The sequence below is a fragment of the Vicugna pacos genome, chromosome 17 (assembly GCF_048564905.1).
Source record: "Vicugna pacos chromosome 17, VicPac4, whole genome shotgun sequence".
Classification (NCBI taxonomy): Eukaryota; Metazoa; Chordata; class Mammalia; order Artiodactyla; family Camelidae; genus Vicugna; species Vicugna pacos.
Window position 1 is genome coordinate 34722800 of NC_133003.1, and position 19275 is coordinate 34742074.

A 19275-nucleotide genomic window follows, 5' to 3' on the forward strand; every position below is an offset into this window, starting at 1 on the left:
CACCTAGATTTGCCAGGTATTATTTTAGGTGCTGGGAAATAGAGAGGTGAACAAGTGAGATAAAACTTCCCGTTTTCAGGGACCTTACACTCCAGTGAGAAGAGAGGCTGACGATAAAGAAGAAACAGAAGAAGATAACGTGAAATTATGCCAAGGCTACGAAGACAGGAAGCAGGATAAGAGGCCAGCACGTGATCTGATATGGGGTCAGTGGGATGCTGGAGCCGGCTGATACTGGCTCAGGAGAACCAAGTTATATGCATCTCTTTCCAACTCCAGAGATCTTGCAGTTCAGGGTCTTCCCTTCCCCAGAACTAGCTATCAAGGCTTTAGCAGCACACCACCAGATGAGAAGCTCAATGAAGATCTTGTTGAAGAGACACTAAGGTCAGGAGTCAATCCTGTGACCATCTGGCGGGGGAGAAAAAGCAATCCCAGAGACCCTGAAACAGCATTCACAAGAAACCAAGCAAGACAAGGTGCTGTGTTTTAAAATGAGAACAGAATTATTTTGTTACGGAGCTGGTGCAATACACTCCAACTGGTCAAAATAAACACACAACATCAAAACAAAACCCAAAAAGGCGCAGAGAACTACACTCAATTGTCTGTGGTCGTAAGTCCGTTACGGTGAAAGGAAGGGTGGTGGTGGTGTGGTTTTCGAATTGTCTTATTTATTGTCTCCATTTTGTCTATAAAAAAAAGTTGAGGGACAGTTTTGGGTCCTGGGTAATTTGCAAAACCACAAAACTCACTTACAAAAATACGTTGAGAGTGACCTATGAATATTACCAGTTTGGAAAACTACAGTCACACCATTTAAAACTTCTGGAGTCTGGGTTATTCATGGAATCTTAGCATTTTATGAGCACCAAGGACCTGAAAGGGCACATCCACTTATTTTAAGTAAGAAGAAAGGCCCAAAGAGCGGCTTGCCGGAGATGACAGCATTGGCGGCATAACTTGTTCCAGAACCCCAACACCTGCCTCATTTGGTACCATTTTCTCAATGTCAGTCTATACCCTAGGACAGTGGTTCTCAGAATTGAGCATGCATCAGAATCACCTGAGGGCTTGTTAAAAACACCCCACAAGCTCCACCCCTCCTGAGTTTAGGTATCAGTAGGGCCAGGGGGAGGCCTGGGAATCTGCATGTCTAACCAACTCCCAGCAGATACTAACATCACTGGTCTGGGCATCCTACTCTGAGACCCAATGAGCCAAGAACTAAGAGCATGGGTTTCAGAATCCAACACGACTGAGTTCCAGTTCCACTTCTGCCACTTCTGTGACCCTTGGAACCACGTCAACTCTCTGAACCTCAGTGTCTGACACGTGAGTCCAGTTGTGAGGAGTAAAGAACAAAATGCCCATAAAGCAGCTTAGCCAAGGGCTCAACAATCACTAGCTGCATCCCGTAGCGAAGTTTCCTTAATGACAGTAGTTCCCCTTTATCCGCTATTTTGCTTCCTGCCATTTCAGTTACCCAGTCAACCACGGTCTGAAAATATTAAATAGAAAATTCCAGAAATAAACAGTACCTACGTTTTAAATGGCGAGCCAAGTAGCGTGATGAAATTTCCCGCCTCCCCGCTCCATCCGGCCCAGGACGTGAATCATCCCTTTGTCCAGGGTATCCCTCCCATTAGGCACTTAGTAGCTCAGGTAGCAGATCCTGGTATCACAGTGCTTGTGTCCAGGGGACCCTTATTTTACTCAATAATGGCCCCAAAGCGCAAGAGAAGTGACCCTGGACGTTCGGATCTGCCGAAGAGAAGCCATGAAGTGGTTTCTTTCAGTGAAGAGGTGAAAGTTCTCAACTTAATAAGGAAAGAAAAAAAAAAAAATCAGAGGCTGAGGTTGCTAAGATCTACCAGAAGAAAGAATTTTCTACCCATGAAGTTGTGAAGGAAAAAGAAATTCATGCTAGTTTTGCTGTTGTTGTACCTCAAACTCCAAAAGTTACAGCCACAGTGCATGAGAAGTGCTTAGTTAAGATGGAAAAGGCATTAACTATGTACAACAGGACATTCTGAGAGAAAAAGATCACGTTCACAGAACTTTTCTTACAGTACATAGTTAAAACTGTTCTATTTTCTCATGCTGTTGTTGCTGGGCCTAATTCAGACATACCACCTGCAGATAAGGTGGAGCGGGACTGCGTACTTTTCCTCTTTTTCCCAATACACTAACATGGTTAAAAATCAAAAGACAGACAATATCAAAGATTGGCAAAGATATAGCACAACTGCAACATTTATAGCAGCTTTATTCATCATAGATGAAAAAATAAACTGTCCAAATGACCACTGACAAGCAAAAATATAAACAGACTAGTATATGTATATGATGGAATACTTCTGAATAATACAAAAGAACCATGATACACACAACAATAGGAAATCCCCGAAACATTTTGCTGAAAGAAGTCAGCCAGAAAAGAGTATAAACCGCAGAAGTTCATTTAAATGAATTTCAATAAATAAGTAAGATTAACCCAAGGTGAGAAAAATCAAACAGCCATTACCTCCAGAAGAAGTGGCGGGAACTAACTAGAATGGGACATGAGGGACATTTCTGGGCTGATGGACATGTTCTTTATCTTGATTTGGGTGAAGCTAACATGAGCATATACATTTGTTTTTTGATTTGCCCAACAAAGTATACATTTAAGAGCTGTGCATTTTACTATAGGGAAATACCTACTTTTAAAGTACATATATATGTCATATAGAATGTATTTTCATAATATGCTTTTTCATAATAAAATGTTACTTTATATATATAACATATACATGTAAACTTTTTTAGGTACTTTTGTGACAAAAGACTGTCCTCTCCATTTAAAAATGAACCACCTCCAACCTGGTAGATCCATTTAGCTTGATTCCTTCACAATTTAGTCCTGCTTCATATACTACCACTTGCTACAGACTGTTTTGGTTGGTGCATCTTTCCACAGAGCTGCCATGAAATAGAAACAGCAGAATTTTCTTCCAGAAAAAGACCATGACATTTCCCTACAGACAGCACCCACAGTGACCCGTGTCCCTGGCAGTGGCTAGCCCAAGGTGCAGACAAGACAAAAGTCACACTTTCCTTTACCACGTGCCAAGTCTGAGCCTACCTAACATGATTAAAGCACAGTAATGAAAACATAGTTAGAGCAATTTTGTAGTATAATTTAAATCATATTCTTAATATGAAAGAGAAGACTGGTGAAATGCTTTCTAGTGCCATCTTTCTGTAATGAAGACGTTAGAAGAGCTAACTGCGCCAGGGTAATCATTACATGAAATCGTAGCAGTCACATTGTACTGGATCCCAGGCCATTTAAGTGTTCCCATCCACACCTTTATTCTATCCCATTACAAGAACAAGCAGATTTTACTTACACACACATACACACACACACACACACACACACACACACACACACACTCCCTCCCTCCCTCCCTCTCTCTCTCTTTCTGTGAGCAGTCCTGTGTAGCAAACAGGATATTTCCCGGCAACAAGAGATATGATGGAGAGAAACTAGTTTCCTTGGAATCCCGACGTGTCTGATTCCAAACACACTTGGTTATCTGATCAACCCTTTTGAAGTTCCATGATGAGGCAGCCCTGGGACAATGTCTCCTGATCTTTGATACTGGCGGGGGGAGGAGGCTCAGTCCCGTGCAGCATCTTGCACTCTGAAAACAAGCCCCCACAGTACCCAGCAGACACCAGTAGACACCCCCACTGGATAGGCAGGTACCCCTGCCTATCCCTCCTCCAAATGCCACTGACCTGCAGAGCCACCTCTGATTCCATCAAATGCTGTGACCCAGTCTTTTCTCTCCAACTCTGTTAAGTCGTCATAATCCAGGTACTGGCATTAACGACATAATTCAGTTTCTTGACACTAAAGGCTCAACTTATAAATAAATAACTGCCCAAATTCAACTTAAACATAACAATAACAGCTCATCTTTATTGAGCACTTACTATGTGCCAGGCACTGTTCTGCACCCTTTGTACTTATTAGTTTATGTAATACTCAGAGGAAAGTCAGTTTACAGATGCAGGAGAACATTCTCCGGTGAGACCTTTCAGGTGCTGGACCTCAAACAAAGCTGGGGAGACCTGCAATGAGTGGGGCATAGTCTCTCCCTTCAATAAGCTTCCTATCTTGTATGGAAATGAGAGGAGAGAACCACTCATACTTCGGGGTAAGTAAAAAAAAATTACAAGACACACATTTAAGGGAGTCTAGAGGAAGAAGGATTTGTTCATCCTGGAGGGCTTCTTGGAGGAGGTGTCCAAGCGGAAGATGAGCATTTGTTAACTGTTTATCCCTCAGCTCCCAAAGCTACCAAAAGGCCCGACTCTTCTCCCTGTCTCTCTCCTCCATTTCATCTGGAAAGGGCCTGTTTCCAAGAAAGGACCAACTCAGCCCAGCCCTTCCTTCCTCTCTCACATTCCTCCAGCTGCTGCTTGCCTTTCCAGGCCACAGGCACATATGGGAATTTTTCATCAGTGCGTTCATGGGGGAGAACCTGCTTCATGGTGATCGGTGGTACAAGGGATTCCTTTAAGTGAATGGAGTCCTTCTCTGTTGGACTCTATCAGGGCCAGCCCCTTGCCTGCACCAAACCAAGATGTAAGGGACTCCCTACCACCAGTAGCCATCAAAAAGGTCATCACTCCTCTCCAGGCTTCCAAGAGACAAATTTGCTTCCACTCCCTCCTCTCAAGTGCACCCCTTCTGGTCTCCGAGGGTCATCCCCCCACCTCCTACGTGCTTAAGGCTCTGCAGCAAAGGCTCAAACCCTCACTCTTGGCATCTGTGTGACCTTGGGCAAGTAGCTGAACCAACGGTCAGTCCCAGTTTCCTTATCTGTAATATGGGTCTTATAAGAACAACTCGCTCTAAGAATTGTTGAAAATCAGAACAAGATAGTGCAAGGAAAGCATTTTACACAGAGCCTGGCAAGTAGCAAGCTAACAAGAAATAGCAGTGATAATGGTGGTGGTGGTGGTGATGGTGATGGCAGTATAAACTTGGGCTTGACTCGCGCTGAAATACCCCCACATTCCCTCCCCCACCCCCACCTCCAAGCCTGGGGCCGGACCACACGGTGCAGACATGCGTCATCCAGCTGTGGAGTGAATGCAGGATGTTCAGGAAGCCGTCTTTGGAACCGCCAGGCTGTGATGCCCCAACCCACCTGGATGATTGCGAGATGAAGCTGAATTTTCTGATGGAGGACGTCCAATAACCAAAGACCCTCATCCCCTTTAGACCCATGCTCCAGGTCTGGAAACGGACAAGTGGCCAAAGAACGCAGCAGCTGCGCCTGCTGCAACACTCCCCCAGGGAGCCAGTAGAGCGTCCACTGTACCCCTGCCTCAGTTTCCCAACTCTCCTCCAGGTGCTAGCGAAGCAGCGCTGCACTTGGCGGCTGAGAGAACAGGTTGGCAAAGCAGGCCTGGGAAAAATCTCCGCGCTTCTCCGCGCAAACCCGAGCCCCTCTTCCCAACGCAGGTGGGGCAAATAACCCACGACTTCTCAACAACTTCGTGTTTCACCACCACAGGGCGCATGGCCTCAGCTTCCCCTCTCAGCTGTGCTCGCAGGAGGAAAGCGGGAAATAGAGATGGTGGGGGGCCCTCCGCAGGCCGCTCCCTTATTCTGGGGGCGCCTCCCGGAGGCGCGTCCCATCTTACCTTGTCTGACGGCTTTGAAGGTGACGGCCTCCTTGCAGCTGTCGATGACTCCCAGTACGTCATAGCGGGGCAAGCCGGACACCCGGATCCCCTGCACCTCCAGAAGCAGCTCCCCCTCGACCAGCCGAGGGCCCTCGCCGCCGACGCCGGGAAGCCCCGCCGCTTCAGCCGCCGCCACCGCTCCGACATATGGAAACTCCCCGTTCTCCGCGCCCCCAAGCACCGTCACCCCCAGCTCGCCCTGGGGACCCCGCTTCACAGTGCATTCGTGAACCTTGCTAGTCCAGTGATTCTTCTTCTGGATCACTTTCGACATGATGAGCTACGTCCCTCTTCCCCCCCAAAAAACTAAAAATAAAATGAGAGACAGGTGCCCCCCACAGCACAAGTCCCCAAGCCCCCGCTGGTTCATGGGAGAGACCTCTCCCCCCAAATAACGCAAACGGAGAGAGAAACTTGGCAGCTCGCTCCCTGCACACACTCGCGCACTCAAGCCATCATAAAACAAACTTTCTGGGCTTCCCCGCGAGCCCTCCACAGGCGCCCGCGAGCTTTGTTTGCATTCCGGTGCTTCTCGGTCCACGTTCCGGCGTCTGACGGTGCTCTCCCGGACCAGAGTCCACTCTGCGCCGGTTGGATTATTATTTTCCTTCCTTCCTTCCTTTCTTTCTTGCCTCTTAGAAATGCGGTGTCTCCTCTTTGCTTCCCGCCTGGCTCGCTTTTCCTCGCTGGCGGGCTGTTCCTGAGGGTGAGGAAAGCCCTTCCAGCCAGTTGCTGGGAGCCCTGGAGACGCGGCTACGGAGAGGGGGTGGAGGGGACAAGAGGGAAGTGCCTGCGGCCCCTTTAAGCAGATACAAAGGCTCGGCTTGTTTTGTTACAGTTCATTCTATTCCGCGCCGCCGAGCGCAGCGGCCGGCGAGAGGAGACGCGCGCGCATGCGCCCCGCGGCCGCCGGCCGGCCGGCCCGCCCCACCCCGCCTTCCCGAAGGGAGAGATTCCAATGTGCTTCCCGTTGGGTCCTAAAACCGACCCTTCAGGAGCAAGCAATTTACCCCCGCCCCCTTCCTAGACCCCTCTTATTCCTCCTTTTCTTTCAGTGCTTTCTCCTCAGCAAATCCCTTTGGAGGTTTGAGGGACGCGCACGTGTATTACCCTAACTGTTTTCAACTTTTGAAAACACGGGCAAGCTGGCTTTGGCATTTAAGACCATTTCAAACAGGTGGGGGTTGGGGAGGCTCGCACACTCACCCTCGCGCTCACACTCACGCACACACGCACGCACTCACGCCGCCCTAAGCCTCCTCATCGCCCTCGGCCAGTGGCTGGCCACGCTGTCGGTCAGCCAGCCCCGGGAGTCGGCCGCACCCCCGCCCGCCGCCGCATTTTCCTCAAAAACCCCTGAACCCGACCTGGAGGCGCGCGCCTGCCCTTTCCCGCCTGTATTGAGCCCGCGGGTTCGGGTCCTGGAGAGGGGTCTGCCGGTGTCTGCGACTCTGGTGAGGGGAGCCATGTCACACGCGCGCTCTCGCTCTCTCTCTGTCTCTCTCTTTCTCACACACACACACACACACACTTATCCGCATCCTTAAACTTTGGGGCCAACTTTTTTGGACACAGTGAAAACTATAGGCCAGGGACAGAAGCCAAAAGGGGGTTGGGGTCTTCAGCTGAAAGTAGGTCTAGCTTTTTAACTCCCTTGCACGCAGAGACTTCGGGAGCCTGCCGTCTGTCCCGGGCTCAAGTTCCTGGCTGAGTCTGGCAGCCTTTGGACCCGCCCCGGGGACAGGAGATAAGAATCACCCCTGGGTCTGGGATCTGCACCCGCGTCCTGGCGCCCGCGGGGGCGTGGGCGCGGCAGCCACCTCGCGGAATTCGCAGCCAGGAGGTGAGTGCTGCCACCGGCGCCGCCCGGGGGCGTGGGTAGGGCCAGCTTCTGTCCCTGCTGGGTTTCAGGACGTGCTCCGCGGTTGCAGACCAAAGCGTATACCCTGCACCGACAAGGCTGCCCTTCCCAAACACTCCCCAGTCGGCCTGGGCGGTAGTCTCCCAAGCGTTTTCTTTTCCACCGTGATTTGTAACAGGAGAGGTTTCAAGTGCTAATAAGGGAGGTGAGTGTAAGGGACTCAGAAAGGATGGGTGCCACTTTGGTCACGGTTGAGAGCCGGCCTCTGGGGTTTAGGTTCCTACCAGTCCAATCTCTGTGTGAACTTGACCAAGCACCAGGACCCCCTCAGAACCTTCATTTCTCCGATGTTAAGTAAGTATAACTATACCCCGCAAGGTTCGTGGGAGTATTACACCGGAGAACACTTGTAGAGTGGCATATAATAAATAAAAACTTAGTACTGGTAGTGGTAGCCCTAGAGATTATCATATTAAGTGAAGTAAATCAGAGAAAGACAAATATCATATGAGATCACTTATATGTGGAATCTAAAAAAAGAAAAATTACAAATCAAAAATAGAAACACGGGCATAGAAAACAAACTATGGTTACCAAAGGGGAAAGGGGCAGGGAGGGATAAATTAGGAGTTTGGGATTAACAGATACACATTACTATATATAAAATAAACAACAAAGACATACTGTATAGCACAGGGAACTATATTCAATTTCTTGTAATAACATATGATGGAAAAGAATCTGAAAAAAATATGAATGTATGTATATGTATAACTGAATCACTTTGCTGTACACCAGAAACTAACACTGCAAATCAACTACACCTCAAGTAAAAAATAAAATTAAGAAAAAAAAGTAGTAGTATTTGGAAACAGAATTAGGAATTACTTGGGGTTTCAAATTAGATAATGATGACAATTCCTCCTCTGCTTTCTAAAGTTTAAAATATGTAGGCATACATTTAAATATTTTAAAGCACTCTTTGTAGGGTGCTATTCTCAGCTAATAAAAATAAGGGAAGAATGAATTCTCAGCACCTAGACCCATGCCTTGAGGGGAGAGTACACCATATACACTTGATAAATGAATGCAAGAATGCATGGATGAAGTGTGACCTTCAGCTGTATAATATATGACTTTTGCCATGAAGCCCATTTAGATTTGGTGGCTAGAACCTGTATTTACAGATTGTTTTCTTGAAAGAGTTTTTAGTTATCTTGAAGTAGATTTTTCTTGAATAGATATAAAGTGAGATCCTAGTGTTCTGGCTTCTCTCACTTATGTTATGACTTTGACAGTACATTCCAGTGGGGAAAAGAATGCCGTAAAATACCTAACTTTGAGGTTTACCATGTGTGCCACGATAGTTGTGTGTTATTTAATCATTGCCAGCAATTGTATGAAGTAGGTATGACCTTGATTTTACATAAATGATGTTCATTTTACAGTTGAGGACAGTGAAGCTAGGCAAGGAAAGAAACTCACTCAAGAGCTTGGAAGTGATAATGCTATAGGATGTGACCCCAGAGGTACCACCCAAAGCACATGCTTAGAACCACTTACACTTAAGAATCTATAGGATGTGGCCATTTCACCATCTAGCATATTTGGGTATCAGCACTCTTTGACTCCTGAATCTGCCACATAGCAGGTGTGTACCAGTTAAGTCATTCTCCTATCTCTTCCTTTTAATATGAAGGACCACAGTGTTTTACTCCAAAATCCAATCTCCTGTTCCCCATCTGTGAGCTCTGAAGATCGAATAATTTACTGGACTGTAAAAAGGATTAATTTGCAAACATTTCTAAAGTGTTTGGAGGTCTGTGAGCTGTGGTACAGGTGACATGCCAAACGTCCTTATACTGTTATTCCAGAAGCATTTCAACAATGAACTCTTAATAAACACAGTAGATTCAGATGAGAAGTAAACTCTGACATGATACACTCTGCACAAATTATGATCTTATTTTTATATAGCTAGTTCCACTAAACAGAAGGGAAGAAAAACCCACAAATATAAAATGTGCTTTGCTTTGCTTTCTCCCAAATACATTTCTTTTAGAAGTTTTGGGGGAAGGGTATATAGCTCAGTGGTAGAGCACATGCTTAGCATGGATGAGGTCCTGGGTTCAATCCCCAGTACTGCCACTTAAAATAAATAAATAAATAAATAAACAAACAAACAAACCTAATTACCTCCCTCTGCAAAAAAAGAAGGAAAGAAACCATTATACAAGTTTTCTAGTTGAGTAAAGAAATTCATTATTGCAGTCTCAAGTGGTAATTGACCACATTTTGAAAATGTGAAGATGGTAAGTTGATCAGCTGTGGGGCAATTTCTGAAGAATGCCATCAAGAGGTGTACATTATAGATACCAATATAAACACTTTCGTATTCCTTAAGGTAACTGACTCCAAAATGGTGATTTAGAGCAGAAGCTCAACAAAGGAGTTTGAAGCCCTCAGTTCAGATTAGAAGGAAACTGACAGTGGGAGCCACTTTCCTAGTCAGCTCCTGAGAGGCACTTTTATAATCTGCTTGATAATTTGTTCTTTTCCTCATAGGGGGGCAGCTCAGTTAGGGTTTTTTTCTGACCGTAGTACTCCTCTCTTTAGTCCTTTCAGCAAGGCAAGAATAAATCAGTTTTTGTTCTGGTGACTTTTCAAGACACCACATCTGAACTATTATTTTAATACCCCAGAGAAGGAACTCCAGGAAGAGAGCTTAATCCTGGCTAATGTTCTGCTTCACTTCCATGGGGGAAAAAATGAATGTTGGTGACTGGAAGTTTTGAAATTCAATGTTGGGTCTGAGGAACCAAGAGAAACCCAAGCATCCATCATGGGAATCTCCCCTAAAATGTCCCAAATGTTCAGCTGCAATGTGGCCTGTCATCCCCACGTGATTCCACTGAAAACATACCTGATGATATTGTTAATTTCCTTGAGAACAGAGTGTATGTATTTTCTTTGCAATAGGTATTTGTATCTCTTTTATTTTGTCTCCCACCAACTGTATGAAAATATAGTAACTTGAACATGGTAGATGCTTAAATAATACAAGATTTTACTACTGAGAGTGTTCACTCACTATATATCTTCTTTCTTATTGTATATTTTCAACAACTTACTGCACTGAAATGGAACTGAATGAGAGAGAAGGCAATTAAACATTGAAATCAAGGGTGGAATGCCCATATTTAAAAAAATATTCTCGTAATATGTTTTTGCAGAACACTTTTAAAAATAGATAAGTAAAAAGGCAGCATTAAATTAAGTCATTCAAAATTGTATTGCCACAAGATAACAACTTTTTACATTTTGGTGTATCTCCTCCTGGACTTTGGCCAATAGAAATAAACACACACAATCTATTTTCTTAAGTTCGCTCTCTCTCTCTCCATGTCTCCCCTTGGGATTTATAGTTAATTTATGGGATAAATTAATCTTTTTTCTCTTTTTATCACTCTTTTATCACTCATCAGTGTATCCTCAATTTTCTTAAACATCACCTACATTTATCACTTTCAACAGCGCAATAATGTTCCCTTCTTTGAATGTTCCGAAATGTATTTAAACAATGCCCTGTTAATGATCATTTAGTATTCTGAATGGTGCTAAAGTAATTCTTTGTATTAGGATGTTTTGGTTGCCAGTGACAGAAACCTAGCTGAACTAGTTTAAGCAAAAAAAGGAAATGTAGAAGAGGGTGTATAGCTCGGTGGTAGAGAGCATGATTAGCATGTCTGAGGTCCTGGGTTCAATCCCCAGTACCGCCACTAACAACAGAAAAAGGAAAAATATATTCCCCCATATAAATGGCAAGACTGGAGGCGAAACTTGCTTTCAGCAAGACTTAAGCAATGCTCTCAGCTTTCTCTCTCCATCTCTTGGTTCTTTTTTCCCTGTTACTCTCATCCTCCCCTATGACCTACAGATGGGCCTTCTCCAGACAACCAGGAAAGACAGCCACATGCATCTGACGTCCTCACGTTTTGGCAGAAGAAAGGAGATTTTCACTAACAGATGGGAAAAGCGATGAGAGAAATTTCCGTCTGTATAAAAGCTCTCAGTTGCATTTGTGAAGAGTGGAGATGGAGTCTGCCTCCTTTTCAGGGCCTTTGAGAATAAACACAGGTGAGTCACAACATGATCAGCTGCTTGATCAGGTCTGGCAGAGCGTGTGTGGACCTAAGACGACTCAGGGAAACCCCACAAAGATGGGTTCCTCTGTAAGCTCCTGTCATGGTTGCTTTTTCTACAGTGAACTAAAGGTTCCAAGAATTCAAAAGTAGTGGGAGTTTGATTTCAATCAGAGCTGCAGTGGTTGGCCCACATGTCTGTAGATATTTTGAAGATACTCTGGCAACAGTGCAGGATTGTACCCTTTACGAAGGAAGCCAGTCAAGTGTTATACTTGTTTAACTCAGATGGTTTGTTAAACGACATAACGTCAATTTCCAATATTCTGAAACGAGCCATAAGTTTTTCTGAAGCCAAACTGAAAAAGAAAATTAAATGTTCTAGGATGGCCCATGACAGTTGGTAGATTGTTTCCTTTCATTTGTTCATTCAACAAATATTGATTAAATACTTACTTTATCATCTCCTACTAGGCACTGATGGTACAGAACTAAAAGATCCTTTTTTTTTTTTTTGGCTGGCTTACCTCCTAGTTGGGTACTGAGACAAGAAAACAGATCAGTTCAATAGTGCTAGGTGAGTTCAATAACTGGGAACCCAGAGTGATCCTAGAGGACGTCTCTTTAAAGGGAGGATTGTAATTTGCAAACATGGCTTCAGAAGTTAAAGGAGCCGTGTAGAAAAACTTCTTGCCTCCTCCCTCTATAATTTATTTTAATGGTATTTTAATAAGTGAAGGGCAAAGTCCAGTTTTACGATCACATTATGATACTTGAAGGTGTGTTTTATGGAGCTATTCATGGAGTTCCCAGATGGTTACAGTTGCCCACAGTGTGAATATATGGTTCCATAAAGGACAACTCTGTCTTGCCACAAAACTGATCCAGCAAACATGAGGTGGAGTTTTGGAAGGTGACTCAGCAATCTGGAATGTGAGCAACCTTGCTCCTTGAACTGTACCATCTTTGGAAAATTGTTCCCCATAAAATATTGTAGCCAGATGAATGCGGACCCTCAAAAATGTATTATTCCCTTTCCAGATTTAGCACATTCCTTGAATTTTAAGCACTTTTTTATGGACTGTTGCCCAGGTGAAGGGAGCCTTAGCCAAACAGGGAGTGGTTATGAGCAACATCCCCTAGGAAGTCAGTGCCCAAATTTGGAGTGCTTGTATCCTGACCATTCCTGAGACTCCTGGCTAAGAAGTTCAGTTTGACTGAGTTTGGGTACCCCAAGGATTTTACGTGCAGCAGGGAACAGCTGAATTAAGCCAAGTGTTGGAAGGCATTGCAGTTTTCATTATTAAGTTAGCCCCCTGCTTTCGTGACTGCACAAGCTGGCATATGCTTGGGAATGTTTCTGCTTCCAAAGTCACAGCATCTGCATTTTTGAGATGTTTGACCTTGATCTTGTGACCTTTCCTCTAGAATTCTGAGTGTGCTGGGAACACTCACAGCTGAGTGATGGGAGCAAAAACTAGACAGAAAGCAAGTCTTTTTTTTTTCTTCTCTCGCTCTGTTTTTTTTTGTTTTGTTTTTGCTTTAAACCTTAGGTTACTCTGTTTTATATTAGACCCAACTTCCCCTTCAGTTATTAATTTTATTTTAACCTATCGTCTTGGTGTGATTTTACATTTTGAATTGACACCACTAAAGCCTAAAACTGTTAAAGCCATGTGATCCACCTGCTAAGGCAAGCTGTCATTTCCTGTCAGTGCTCTCCAGATAACTGAGACCTTTCTCTAGGTTAATGTTTTCCAATTTTTTGATTGCTGTTCAGAGTAAGAAATACATTTTTAAAAAAGGAAAAAAAAAGAAATGCGTTTAGTTTCATCAGCACATATACATACATATATACGATTGAAACAAAATTTTTGTGAAACTAAATGTATCCTTTCTGTGTATGATGCACTATGCCTTGGGTTATGGCCCACAGCCAGATTTATTCCTTAACTTTTCCCTGTGTTACCTACAAACTAAGAATGGTTTTTATGGTTTTCAGTGGTTAAAAACAAACAAAGCATTCATATGGAGACATATTTACAATATGTCATGTACTCCTCTAAATCTTTTCATTTATTATCATATTAAATCTTTAGTAGTTAGCATATTTTGAGCAAGCGCTCAGTGTGCCAAATGCTTTGGTAAATGTTTCCGATGATGCGTTTATTTAATTCTGTCTACTTTACGAGGCAGGGAGTATTAGTAGTCCCACTTTACAGATGAGAAAATAGATACTATCTAACTTGCACAGGATCACACACCTAGGAGGTGACAATTGAGGTTTGATCCTAGGATTCTTTGCTTCCAAACTTATAATTTTTAATGCTTTTGATGTTTGCAGCCTCTTGACCACAGCTTGAAACATAACATGGGCCTGATGCATATTTGAAGAGTGAATGAATATATGTATGAATGAATGAAGGCTGCAGAGATAGAATGATGGTCTCCTGTAGATCCTGACCAAGTATGGCAGCACAGACAAATTAGGTAATTTCTCGGTGCTTTAAAAAGTAAGCAAGCAAACAAACAAATGAAGTAAGTCTCACATTTATTGAGTGCTGAACATTGCATATAAGTGCTTTCAATACATTTTCTCAATTGACCCTCATGGACACTGTGAGGTAGGTGCTTTCCCTACTTTACAGAGGAAGAGACTGAGGTTCAGAGAAGTTAAGTACCTTGCCTAAGATGGCACAACCAGTATTTAAACCTGATGTGACAAAGATGATATTCTTAATTACAGTGCTATGTACCACTGTTTTTTTAATTTGTAATGTCACTGTAACACTGTCTACCCAATGATTTTATAACAAAAAATGAACAGTGTATCAGAATCTTCATTAATAACTATAATGTTTTCAATGACATATTTCTCTATCAAAAAGTTAAAAACACAAGGTGGAAGAAATAGAGAAGGCATAGAGATGCCTTCCAGTATATTTGATATGAAGATTATGTCATTAAAATATTGTTATATAATTTTAGCAAATTTTCTGTAAATCTAAAATTATTCTAAAATTAAATTTTTATTTAAAAAAAAACACTATGAAGCACATGAAAGAAATGTTTACCTTCATTAGTCATTCGGGAAATGCAAACCAAAACCACAATGAGATACTACTATACCCACACTAGGTTGGGTATAATTTTTTTTAATAGAAAGTAACAACTGTTGGTGCAGATGCGAAGAAATTAAAACACGCATTGCTGCAAAATGATGCAGACACTGTGCCAAGCAGTTTTATGGTCCTTCAGTATGTTAAACAGAATTACTATATGACTCAGCAATTCAATTCCTAGGTGTATATATCCAAAAGAACTGAAAACAGGTGTACAACTTGTACATGAGTGTTCATAGCAGCAATATTCACTATAGCCAAAAATGGAAACAACCCAAATGTCCATCAACAAATTAATGTATAAACAAAATGCTGTTATCCATACAATGGAATATTATTCACCTATAAAAAGGAACAAAGTATTGGTATCTGCTATAATGTAGAACCTTGACAGCATGATGTTAAGTGAAAGAAGCCAAATACAAAATTCCACGTAATGTGTGAGTCCATTTATATGAAATGTCCAGAATAGGCAAATCTGTAGAGACAAGAAATAAATTAGTGGTTATCAGGAGCTGGGGGGAGGCAGGAAGAGTGCTGGTGAATGGCTGCGGGACTTCTTGTGGGATGATGAAAATGTTCTCGAACTAAATAGTGATGATGGTTGCACAACCCTGTGGATGTACTAAATGCCACTGAATTGTGTACTTTAAAATGGTTAAAATGGTAAACTTCATGTGATGTGAATTTTAGCTAAATTGAAAAAAAAAACCACTCTGACACCATTGAAAACAGGTGATTACTAAAATAATATAGAATGTGCTGGGGTACGCAATCCAACTTACAAAGGAAAAAAATTTAAATATCACAAGAAATACCAGTGCTCACTACAGCATTGTAATTTAGAGCATGGACTGTCAGAACTGGCAGCTCTCAAATCAATGCCCTGTGCTGTCACATAATGGCTGGTTATCCTTCAGCCAATTTTATAACCTGTCTGAGACTCACTGTCTTCATTCATATACTGTGTGTTATTGCTGTTAATTATAATGAAATACTTTTTATATAAGTTGTCACTGAGCCTAAAAATGATGTTGATGAATATATACTTTGTTTTTCTTTTCCCTTGTGTATATATGAATTGAGTGTTGCTAGTCTTCCCAATGATCATTACATTAGAAACAAAGTGATCAGGGTTTGGGGAGATAACAATCATATTTTCATCACCATATGTGGCCTTCTACAACCCAGGAAAAGTATCCTGTGAACAGATCTTTAAAGCAGTTTCCAAAGGAGTTGAGCAGTCCACTGTAACTATTATGTGAGGTGATACTGAAATTTAGGCTACATTGCTGTTACAAAAATTTCTGGGCTGGTCCCAACCTGGTACCAAGTAAAAACAGTCGTGGAATCTGGGAGTTGCTAGGGAAGACTTTATTAAGAAAAAAGATACCTACTTCTCCTTCCCTTCCCCTTGAGAATAACAAAGCTGTCACCATGAATATCAAGACTGCTATTTCTTCTTGTATTTGCATATGGCATCCTCCCAGGTAATTTGTGGAGCATATCCTGACACAGCTTCAGAAGAAACCATATAGTTCCTTTAGTATCATTAGTAATCCAAAGTCCAAAACGTTTAAAGAGGCAGAGGAAATCTGTCTCCCAAAGGTTCAGACAGAGCACTGTCTGCTCTATACCATATACAATTCCTCCACCCACACAGCTCAGCCTCTCTCAAGTAAGAGAAAGAAACTTCTAGAACCCTGCCCTCTAAGCTCTGTTCCTCATCCTCTCAGAGTCCCCCCTGGGAGTTGAAGAATGCGGGGAAATAGCTGCAGGGTTTGGCTTCCAGTTGGTCAACCCTGACGCTAATTGCTCTATGGGAGAGTTTCAGTCTCTGCTCTTGGCAAGAAACCGTAGGACAACAAAAGCTGGCAGCTGAGTGACTGTGTGAGGAGCAGGGCGGTGGGTCTGATGGGTATCTGGGGAGGGAAGGCTTCAACAGAGTTTCCTTTCCTGCTGGAACATTCACGTCCTACCAACAACTATAACAAAGTTTGAGTGGCCTCTGACCTACAGGCAAACCTCATTTTCTTGTATTTTTTTATAAATTGACCGTTTGTGACAACGCTGCCTCCAGCAAGTCTATCGGCACCATTTTTCCAACAGCATTTGCTCACATCAGGTCTCTGTGTCACATTTTGGTAATTCTTGCAGTTCTTTGATCTTTTTCACTGTTACTACATTTGTTGTGGTGATCTGTGACCAGCGATCTTTGATATTATTATTGTGATTGTTTTGCAGCACCACAAACTGTGCCCATGTAAGGTGGTTAACTTACCTGGTAAATGTTGTGTGTATTCTGACAGCTCTACCAGCCTTCTGTTCCCCTATCTCTCTCCCTCTTCTCCGGCCTCCCTGTTCCCTGAGACACAACAATGTTGGAATTAGGCCAGTTAATAATCCTACAATGGCCTCCTGGTGTTCAAGTGAAGGGAAGAATCTCACATCAATCATTTCAAGTCAAAAGCTAGAAATGATTAAGCTTAGTGAGGAAGCCGTGTCAAAAGCCGAGATAGGCCGAAAGCTAGGCCTCTTGCTCCAGTTAGCCACGTTGTGAGTGCAGAGGAAACGTTCTTAAAGAAAACTAAAAAGGCTCCTCCAGTGAACGCACAAATGATAAGAAAGTCAAAGAGCTTTACTGCTGATACGGAGAAAGTGTTAGTGGTCTGGATAAAAGATCAAACCAGCCTCAACATCTCATTCAGCCAAGGCGTAATCCAGAGGAAGACCCTAACTCTCTTCAGTTCTATGAAGGCTGAGAGAGGTGAGGAAACTGCAGAAGAAAAGTCTGAAGCCAGCAGTGGTTGTTTATGAGGTTTCAGGAAGGAAACCATCTCTATAAAAGTGCAAGATGCAGCAGCAAGTGCCGATGTAGAAACTACAGCAGGTTATTCAGAAGATCTAGCTAAGATAATTCATAAAGATGGCTACACTAGATAGAAGACTTTCAGTGTAGGTGAAACAGCTGTATATTGGAAGAAACCATCTAGGACTTTCATAGCTCGAGAGGAGAAGTCAGAGCCTGGCTTCGAAGCTTCAAAGGACAGACTGACTCTTTTGTTATGGGCTAATGCAGCTGATTACTTGAGGTTTAAGCCAATGCTCACTTACCATCCCGACAATCCTAGGGCCCTCCAGATTTATGCTGAATCAACTCTGCCTGTGCTCTATCAATGGAACAACAAAGCCTGGATGACAACACATCTGCTAACAACATGTTAACAGACTACTTTAAGGCCACTGATGAGACTTACTGCTCAGAAAGGATTCCTTTCAAAATAGTACTGCTCATTGACAATGCACCTGGTCACCCGAGAGCTCTGATGGAGATGGTCAGAGAGATTCGCATTGTTTCCATGCCTGCTAGCACAGACAGCATCCATTCTGCAGCCTACAGGTCAAGGAGTCATCTTGACTTTCAAGTCCTATTAGTTAAGAAATACACTTCATAAGGCTATAGCCACCATACATAGTGATTCCTCTGGTGGATCTAGGCAAAATACATCAAAAAGGTTCTGGAAAGGATTCACCATTCTAAACGCCATTAAGAACATCCATGATTCATGGGAAGAGGTCAAAATATCAATATTAACAGGAGTTTGGAAGAAGTTGATTCCAACCCTCATGGCAGACTTTGAGGGGTTCAAGACTTCAGAGGAGGAAGGAACTGCAGATGTGGTAGAAATAGCAAGAGAACTAGAATTAGAGTGGGGAGCCTGAAGATGGGACTGAATGGCTGCAATCTCAGGACAAAACTTTCAACAGATGAGCAGTGGCTTCTTATGGATGAGTGAAGAATGTGGTTTCTTGAGATACAACCCAGTCCTGGTGACAATGCTGTCAAGATCGTCAAAATGACAACAAAGGATTTAGGATACGACATGAACTTAGTTGATTACAGCAGCAGCAAGTTTTGAGAAGGTTAACTCCAATTTGAAAGAAACTCTACTGCAGCTAAAATGCTATCAAACAGCATTGAGTGCTACGGAGAATTTGTTTATTAAAGGAAAAGTCAACTGACGAGGCAAACTTCATTGTTTCCTTATTTTAAGAAATTGCCACAGTCACCTCAGCCTTCAGCAACCACCACCCTGATCAGTCAGCAGCCATTGATATCAAGGCAGGATCCCCCACCAGCAGAAAGAGGATGGCTTGCTGAAGGCTCAGATGATGGTTAACATTTTTAAGCAATCAGATATTTTTAATTAAGGTATGTACATTGGTTTTTTTGGACATAATGATGTTGCACACTTAATGGACTTGAAACCGTGTAAACATAACTTTTATATGCTTTGGGAAACCAAAAAATTTGTGTGACTTGCTTTATTGCAATGTTTGCTTTATTGTGCAGTCTGAAACCAAACCCGCAGTGTCTCTGAGGTCTGCCTGTATTGGA

The 19275-nt window shown here is 43.0% G+C and overlaps 1 protein-coding gene and 1 long non-coding RNA gene across 17 annotated transcripts in view; one reads left to right on the plus strand and one right to left on the minus strand.

Moving 5' to 3' along the window:
• The window catches only part of MAGI1 (membrane associated guanylate kinase, WW and PDZ domain containing 1), a 574222-nt gene extending 567616 nt beyond the window's left edge, over nt 1–6606 (minus strand). For all 13 annotated transcript variants that reach the window (XM_015236779.3, XM_015236773.3, XM_006196468.4 and 10 more), the window contains exon 1: nt 5710–6606. In XM_015236779.3, coding sequence (XP_015092265.2) covers nt 5710–6025 — 316 coding nt within the window. In that variant the 5' untranslated portion in view covers nt 6026–6606. The remainder of the gene's footprint in view (nt 1–5709) is intronic.
• Nucleotides 6607–7002: 396 nt separating this feature from the next.
• Nucleotides 7003–19275, plus strand: part of LOC116283954 (uncharacterized) — a 91070-nt gene continuing 78797 nt past the window's right edge. For 3 of the 4 annotated variants that reach the window (XR_012060709.1, XR_012060710.1, XR_012060711.1), the window contains exons 1-3: nt 7003–7205; nt 11550–11749; nt 14099–14244. This is a non-coding gene — a long non-coding RNA (uncharacterized lncRNA). The remainder of the gene's footprint in view (nt 7206–11549; nt 11750–14098; nt 14245–19275) is intronic. The other variant, XR_012060712.1, reaches the window with a different exon arrangement.